The 9,238-nt window shown below is 34.0% G+C and overlaps 1 protein-coding gene across 3 annotated transcripts in view; it reads left to right on the forward strand.

Moving 5' to 3' along the window:
* Positions 1-8,332, forward strand: part of ZFYVE16 (zinc finger FYVE-type containing 16) — a 51,317-nt gene extending 42,985 nt beyond the window's left edge. For 2 of the 3 annotated variants that reach the window (XM_055342247.1, XM_055342248.1), the window contains exons 16-18: positions 388-493; positions 1,993-2,160; positions 4,121-8,332. In XM_055342247.1, coding sequence (XP_055198222.1) covers positions 388-493; positions 1,993-2,160; positions 4,121-4,282 — 436 coding nt within the window. In that variant the 3' untranslated portion in view covers positions 4,283-8,332. The remainder of the gene's footprint in view (positions 1-387; positions 494-1,992; positions 2,161-4,120) is intronic. The other variant, XR_008666746.1, reaches the window with a different exon arrangement.
* Positions 8,333-9,238: the final 906 nt, after the last annotated feature.

Consider the following 9,238-nt stretch of genomic DNA (forward strand, 5'->3'; position numbering starts at 1 on the left):
TTTTTTTCAATTACCATTTTTTTTCTTTTTTGGAGATTGGCTCAAAGGTCTGGATTAAAGAAGGAAAAAAATAGCTTAATGCTGAGGGATTCCAAAATAAAGTTTTTTAAATTCATGCAACAGCTTTTCTGTTAGGAAACTAAGGCATTTTAAACCTGAGATCTAAACTGGGCATAAGAAGGAGTAGATATTATTTGCTGTCCAATGAAGAAATTTTGGTAAATGAATGGACTATAGTTTTAATTATTTTGTATGTAATTGAGTTACCTTAGTGCTATAAATTTATATTTTTAGTATTTTTCTCCTTATTTGTTCAAATCTAATAATTCATTTCATAGAAAGCATTTTGGTACTAGTAATACTACTGTATTATGTTTTATTCTATAGTGTTATTAGTTCAGTGGATGGGATATCATTACAAGGATTTCCAAGTGAAAAGATAAAACTGGAAGCAGATTTTGAAACCGATGAGAAGACTGTAAAGTGTACTGAGGTGACTAAGAAAGATTCCTTCCCTTTATGTGTTGTGTTTGGATGTGGGGTTTTGTTTTGTTTTGTTTTGTTTAACTTGGGAGATTTCTCATTGCAGTTTATTAATACTTTTTACATTATATCTGGAAACACACACATATTTTCACCCCACACTGCCTTCTTTATACCAGATTTGGATTTCCATAAGATTATTTCAGGCTCTTGTATGGTGGTACTCCCTGCCAGTTTACAGTTAAGTTTTGGAAGCATTGCCATCTTTATACAGCTTATATATTTGACCATGTTATTTTCATTTTTCTCTTATTTTACAAAATTATTTTTAATTTACATATATTTATTTACTTATTTATTTTAAGTAGGCTCCACGCACAGTCTATTTAATGCAGGGCTTGAACTCATGATCCCAAGATCAAAACCTGAGCTAAGATCAAGAGTCAGATGCTTAACTGAGCCACCCAGGCACCCCCCAAAATAAACTATTGTATAGATACCAGTTTATAATCAGCATTCACAAATGAAATTATTTTTGCATGTCCCAACTTTTTTTAAACTAAAAGGATATGAAATTATTGACTCTCAACTCCTTAGTCTACCTCCGTACTCCTTCTCACTCTGCCTCCAGGGTCAGGCAATCAGTGTTACTAATTTCTTTTATATTCCCTGTGAGTCTATGTATGTACAATATGGATAGAAACTATAGAGGATGTAGAAATTATAGAACATTATTTTTTTGTTTGATCTTAATTTCATTAAGATGTCCTTACAGGAAGGTGAGCTTATAGGGTGGACTCAGTATACTTTTCTAAACTGAATTAACAGAGCTTTTGTTGCTACAGGTTAATTTTAGGTAAAAATAGCTAAGTCATACCATATTCCATAATCTTTGGTTTTAAGCTTTTACTACCCACGGATCAAGATATATTTACAGGGAGGATCCCTGGGTGGCCCAGCTGTTTAGTGCCTGCCTTCAGCCCAGGACGTGATCCTGGAGTCCTGGGATCGAATCCCACGTCGAGCTCCCTGCATGGAGCCTGCTTCTCCCTCTGCCTTTCTCTCTCTCTCTCTCTCTCTCTCTCGCTCGCTCTCTCTGTCATGAATAAATAAATAAAATCTTAAAAAAAAAAAAGATATATTTACAGGGATGCCTGGGTGGCTCTGCAGTTGAGCATCTGCCTTTGGCTCAGGGCGTGATCCCGGAGTCTTGGGATCGAGTCCTACATCGGGTTCTCTGCGGGGAGCCTGCTTCTCCCTGTGCCTATATCTCTGCCTCTCTGTATTTCTCATGAATAAATAAATAAAATTTTTTTTAAAAAGATATATCTATTTACACATAGTGTTTTGTTTTGTTTTTTTTTCACATAGTGTTTTTAACTAATGAATTTCTTTGCACTAACTTTGGAATTTTATTAATTTTATTAATAAAGTTGAATTGAAAGTAGCAATTTTTAAAGCTGCTTTTAATCTTAATCATGACTTGTTTCCTAATTAAATACATTTCAGGTATTCTACTTTCTAAAGGACCAGGATTTATCTGTTTCAGCAACTCGTTATCAGTTTGCAAAAGAAATAGCCATGGCTTGTAGTGCTGCACTGTGCCCTCATCTGAAAACTCTAAAGAGTAATGGGATGAATAAAATTGGCCTCAGAGTTTCCATTGACACTGATATGGTGAGACGTGTTTTTGTGATGTATTTTTGAAATGAATGTATCATATATTAAAAGAATCAAAAGTTTCTTATTTAATCCTTTATTTGGGATGAATGAAGAAAACTAAAATTTGTTGAACATAAGCATGTGCTACACACTTCCTGTACATTATCTCCTTTACTCTTCACACCAGGGGTCAGCAAACTTTCTTGTAAAAGGCCAGATAGTAAATATTTTAGGCATTGTGGGCATATGATGTTTTTTACAACTATTCAGTCCTGCCATTATAGTACACAGGTGGCCATAGACAGCTCATATAAACTAATGAGCTCACTATGTTCCAATGAACCTTTGTTTACTAAAACAACTAACTGGTGGGTCAGATTGGCCCATAGGCCATAGTCTGTTGACCTCTGCACTGTAGTAATCCTGCTTGACAAGTAGGTTTTTAATTTTTTCATTCTGACTTTATTCTATATTCACATGATTTAAAATTACAAAAGTCTAAAAGTGTTAAAAAAGAAAAAGTTAGTCTTTTCCATCCTATGTAAGGAAAAACCAGTTCTTCCCTATGTCTTTCTTTTTTGTGAGTCCTTTACTACTCATAGAAAATATTTCATTTCTGACACTTGTAGTCACCAGATATGTAGAGGGTTTTCTCCCTATCAACAGGTAGGTAGTTCTCAGACACCAGCAGGATATCTAGGAATTCAACTCAGTTTTGACACCATCTACTCAGATAGCATCAGATCCTACAGGTTAAGGGTTCAGTCCTACAAGACTGTACTCTCACACCCCTTCAGATGCTGATTAAAAGCCCAAGTTATTGACTATGCTTCTGACCAGTCAGCTATAGATCAGAAGTTCTAACAACTCCCTCCTTGGATTTAATTAATTTGCTAGAGCAGCTCGCAGAACTCAGGGAAACACACATGTTAACCAGTTTATTAAAGGATATACAGGAAAAGATATACTCATAGGGTGAGGTTTGGGAGGTTCTCCAGCATAGGTACTTCTGTCCCAGTGGAGTTGGGGTGTATCACCCTTCTGGTGTGGGTGTATTAGCTGGCCTAAAGCTCTCCAAACCCCCCACTATAGGGATTTTATGGAGGCTTCCTCATGTAGGCATGATTTAACTCCATTTTTTAACCCCTCTCCTCTCTCTCTGGAAGGTAAGGAGTAAGGGTTGAAAAATCTAGTTTCTAATCATATCTTGGTCTTTCTGGTGACCAGTCCCCATCCAGGAACCCACTCAGTCACCTCATTAGAACAACAGATATTGCTAGTGCTCTTATCACTTAAGAATGTATAAAGGGTTTTAGGAGCCCTGTGACATGGATGGTGTGAAATACAAATATTAGAACAAGAAATACTTAATCCCAGGGTTCTGGGATCGAGTCCCGCATCAGGCTCCCTGCATGGAGCCTGCTTCTTCCTCAGCCTATGTCTCTACCTCTCTCTCTCTCTGTCTCTCATGAATAAATAAAATCTTTTTAAAAAAGAGAGAGAACAGGGATCCTTGGGTGGCTCAGCGGTTTAGTGCCTGCCTTCGGCCCAGGGCGTGATTCTAGAGACCCAGAATCGGTCCCGCATCAGGCTCCCTGCATGGAGCCTGCTTCTCCCTCTGCCTGTGTCTCTGCCTCTCTCTGTGTGTGTCTCATGAATAAATAAATAAAATCTTTAAAAAATAACAATAAAACCTTGGTTTTCTAGATTGTTTATGTATGCATTGAGAAGAAACCTAAAGTATGAAATAGTGGCATTTAAACAATTTTATGATATCTGTTGGAGAGATAATTAAAATTTATATAGAAGATAAGAGAAGTATAGGAGAACGTGAAACATTTTTTGAGTGAATATGAAGTATTTTCTTAACATCCTTAAACTAAATGACATTTTTAAATAGTTCATATTCATGTGCTGAGCTAAACAAGATTTCTTACTTTCTAGAGTTGACTTACCAAGATTTTTTTTTTTCCAGGTTGAATTTCAGGCAGGATCTGAAGGCCAGCTTCTTCCTCAGCATTATTTAAATGATCTTGATAGTGCTCTAATCCCTGTGATCCATGGTGGGACCTCCGACTCTACTAGTTTACCATTAGAAATAGAATTAGTATTTTTCATTATAGAAAATCTTTTTTAGTGAAAGATGAGTCATATTATATATTGCAAACTAATTTGTTAAAACTACATTCACTAAAGCTGAAATGCCACAAACACTAAAAGTAAATGTTTGCTGTTTGAAACACGTAAGTTTTGCTTTTTAGGCAGGAAATTATCTTTTTAAATCATTAGCACAATATTTAAATCTCTAAAAACTTAAGAGACCCCCAGTTTTTGAAGCTTTGACTTACTGCAAGTACTAAAAAGACAAAGATTTCTTTTGTCTTAAATAAATTTGTAGCATTTACTGTGTCATTTAAATGCAAAGCCAAAGTATCTGCACTTATGTATACCTCGTTATACCAAGAATGATTTTAATGAAGGCTTTTTCCAGATATAACCTTATGAGGGAAATAGCTGTTATATATGCCAGTTATATTGCTGGTTACTAAAGTCTGTTAAAAATGAATTTCAGTGACACGATTTTCAGATCTTAGTCTTATATGATAATTCTTTGAGTAAGATAATTTATTTGTAATAATTGGAGTGGAGATCTACCTCCATGATTAGATAAACTCTGATTATTTGGATTAAAATCAGAATTTTGCCTTCTTTTCTTCTCAAATTATATATATATATGGTTTTTTTCTTGATTAAATGGGTATTCTTAAAATAATTGTGGGTGCTTCAGAATTTTGTGCTTCTATATTTAAGTACATTGTTTTTATAGCAAAAACATGATTCAGTATGTGTTTTATAAGTCTTTAATAATTTATAAATAGGTGATATTTTTGTATTGCAGTGCATTATTTTTCCTCTTTCCTTCGAAAATATACCCTACTTTATTTATCACTTTTAAGAGTGATTGACAACAGGCCATATGACCCTTGATGAAGACTTATGTAGCAATAAATTAAGCCTGAAACAGGTTTTTTTTTTTAAACTTCTTTACTTAACTTTCTTGGCAAGTCTGCATATTTTCATTGACACTAATGTATTAAATATACACTTTAATGAACTAATTTTTGCATATTTTAAATTCTTTATATGATAGTTATTTTTTATAACAGGATATTAACATAAGTTAAATTCTATGTATTTGAAACTGTTACAGAACTTTCCTCTTCAAACAGCAAAGTTTTAAGTACATTGTGTTAAAAAAAAAAAGTAAAGGGGATATTTTAGTTAGTCCTGTCATTTACATTATATAAAATATAATCATTATTTTGATGCTTTTTTTATTCTTATATGGCAATATGTTTTTGTATCAAAAACACTCATTATATATCTCAAGAAAAAGAAACTACACTACATAGCCCTGACATAAAAATACTTATGAAGCATCTCAATTTGATGACCAAATCAGGGTTATAACTCAGGATATGAGGTCTCAGGCTAGGAGAGACTGAGAATTTTGCTCCACTGGTCATATGGTTCGTACTGAATCACTGTAGTACTAACCAAAGATACCTTATGAAGGAGATTATCAGTCTTCTGGAAGTAGTTACTTCATAAACAATGTAAAATGTTGCAGCTATTAAATAAAATGGCAACACAAAGTAACCTGTGAAATTTATTGCTATGGTGTAAGATAAAAACAATTGCATATCAAACTCAGTTTATGTTTTCTTTATATAGTGTGTTTATTTTGCAGTATAAGTAGTTGCACAGTCTATATATACTGAAATTATTTTATTTATTTATTTTTTATTTTTAGTAATCTCTACACCACCCACCACCCTAAGATCAAGAGTCACATGCTCTTCTACTGAGCCAGCCAGGTGCTCCTGAAATTACTTAAAAATAACAAAATGGTGGAGAGCTCTTCCCACGATAGGATAGCTTTAGATTTATTTTCATAAAGCCTCTACATTTAATGAAAATTAGAAAATATGCCTTTGGAGGCACATTTTAAAGTATTATTTGTAGATATATAGTACGTTTCTGAATGTAGTTAACTTATTGGTCATATTCTTCACATTGGTACTTACTTTGAAACTTTAATTTTTTTAAAGGTGAAGAAATAAAATGGCTCTTTGTATTCAGTCCACAATGATCTGTTTTTGGTCTTAGGCTTTTTAATACTGGTCTCTTTCTCTGAATTTTGAAATATGAAATGAAATCTAGCCCACTTGTTCTATGCAGCCACACAACAAATTTTGTCTATATACTTGTTATGTGCAGAGCACTTTGTTAGGCTTCTCTGGTTGAAAGATGATTAAGATAGTTCTTTCCCTTAGGAGCTGAATATATGATGCAGATAATTAACAAAGTAAAAGTAACTGCTGTAATGGAGATATGAATGTTGACTACGTGGTTGGAAAGCAACCCAGAAGGATAGCCTCCTGAAGACAATAAGGAGAACTTGTTAGATAGTGGTCATTAAACTTGGCTAGGTAAGAGATAAAAACCCGAAAAGTAGGTAATATATAAAAAGATCGAACTTTCCCTTTTAAGACAATTTAAAGAGTTTTCTGTGTTATATGAATATCTTAACCTATGATTTAATCATAAAAGCAATAGCCTGACTATGGTGTCTCAACTGTCTAATTTTATAACAGCTTAGATTCAGATACTGTTTTATAAGTAAAGAATAGACTTTTCTTTTTTTAGTCACAAGCATAACTTTGATAACTTGACTCACATTTTAATAGATAATATCCTGAAATAAACCAGAAACCTACAAATCCATCTTAGGTTTTAATTTCTTTGTGATTAAAAAATGTTTTACATAGGAGATATATATATATATATATATATATATATATATATATATATACACACACACACATATATGTATGATTCAGAAATCAGAAAAATATAAAAAATATTTTAAAAATCAATATGCATTTTAACTTCCACCTTATATGTGTCTGCCTTGTTCTTCCTACCCTCCAATCTCAACCAGCTAATCATTTTTATTAGTTTCTTATGTCTTCCCACAGTTTAGGTGTAGTAGCAGCAAATACAAATAGATTTTTTTCCTCTTCTCATTTTTTATACAAAATGTAGCATGGTGTTTACATTGAAGAGCACATTCACTTCCTCAATTACTTTGAGTTATGAGGTTCATACCTAGAATCTTAAAGGTTTCATTCCTTCTCAGACCACTTTTACTCATGATTGATAAAAGCATATTAATTGCACAGAGGCAAGAAAAATTTTTTTACAGGAATTAGACCGTATGTTTCAAATAGGAAGACTATTTTTCTCATAACAAATTTTTTATTACTAAAATGTGTGCAAGTTTATTTTTTATTTATCTATGTTTAAAACCTCTATTTTTTTTCCTACCAGACACTAAGCCTTGCCATCTAAATTTATCTTTTACCACTTAACTGAGGTTTTTTTTTCACATCAGATTTTTAGTAATTTGAGATCTTTATATTCTTTCTTTCTTTTGGATATACCTTGGAACAATTTAATATTTAACACCTTTTGGGAAATATTTTGCACATCTGCATTGATAAAATTACAACCATATTTTTAGGCTTTATACAACTGAAAAACTGGGTTTAACTCAATGCTTTGTTATGAACCTCTGAGTATAAGAAAGGTTTTCTTTTTCTTTTCTTTTTTTTTTTTCTTTTGGTAAAATACAGTGCTTACCAGCCTCCAAGATAACCCCCTAGTGATCTCTGCCTCCTGGTATTGATACCCTTGTGTAGTCCCTTCCCACAAGACATTATTGGTCTTTGTGACCAATAAAATATGGCAGAAGGGTTAGGATATCATTTCTAAGATTATGTTGTAAAAAACTATCACTTCCATCTTTGGTACATTTCTCCCCACTTTCTTTTTGTCCCTTCTTATCCTTTCCTCTTCCCTCTGACCCTCACTCCCTGTTAGATCAACTCATTCTTAGGGAAGCTAGCTGCCAGGTATGCTCAGCCCCATGAAGAAGCCAACTTGGCAAGGAACTGAAGCCAACAGCCATATGAATGGAAGTGGATCCTCCAACGGCAGTCAAGCCTTCAAATTGCAGCGCTGTCAAAAGTTTGCAACCTCATAAGAACCACCAAACTAAACCATTCTCAGATTCCCAAATCTCAAAAACTGTGTAAGATAATAAATGTTTTAAGATGCTAAATTTTCTGGTGATTTGTTACATGCAGGAAATGAGATAACTAAGGTACTTCTATTTTTGAGCAGCTATACATAAAAATTGCTAAAACTGAGTAATTGCTAACAGAATTAAACATTTTCTATCAACATTTGTGTATTACATGCCACAAGTAGCATGTGCTAAGTGCCGAGAATACCAATAAAAAGAGTAGGGTTTGCCCAATTAGGAACAAACATGCAGCTCTGGGAAACTTCTTGTTTCTGGTAATTGCACACCAGGATACTTAGATCCATGCTCCTGCTGAAAACTGAAGGTGATTAAAATATAAAAATCATCTTAAAGCATATCAAGACTGTAAGGAATGTTCAGTCCAAAAGGAAAGAAAAAGGGAAGGGGATGTGGGGTCCTATTGAGACAATCTTATGGGGTGAGGGAAACAGACCAAAGTTCACAGCACACACAACGTTGTAAATCTAATCAGAATCATGAACGTAATGGGAACTCCCCCACAATAGGCTGAGATACACATATCCCCACTCTGCCAAAGGTTTATAGCCTCTGGATGAGGATGAATCAGAAATATAAAACTGTAGCCAAATTGAGAATTGCCTACATCACCTAAAGAATCTTAAGCATTTAACTTGCTTTAAGGTGGTTCCACATTGGTGATTCCTCTAGGTGCTAGGAGGAAAAAAAAAAAAAAAACAATCCTCTCTAGGAAGAGTTCATTGCAGGCCACAAACAAATTACTTTTCAAATATAACATTTACCAACACAGAGTTAAAATATAAATAAGTAGTCACATAAGGAAGTTGCTCTAGGGACGCCTGGGTGGCTCAGTGGTTAAGCAACTGCCTTCAGCTCAGGGAGTGATCCTGGAGTCCCCGGATCAAGTCCCACATCGGGCTCTCTGCATGGAGCCTGTTTCTC

The sequence above is a fragment of the Nyctereutes procyonoides genome, unplaced genomic scaffold (assembly GCF_905146905.1).
Source record: "Nyctereutes procyonoides isolate TBG_1078 unplaced genomic scaffold, NYPRO_anot_genome, whole genome shotgun sequence".
In the NCBI taxonomy this organism is placed as follows: domain Eukaryota; kingdom Metazoa; phylum Chordata; class Mammalia; order Carnivora; family Canidae; genus Nyctereutes; species Nyctereutes procyonoides.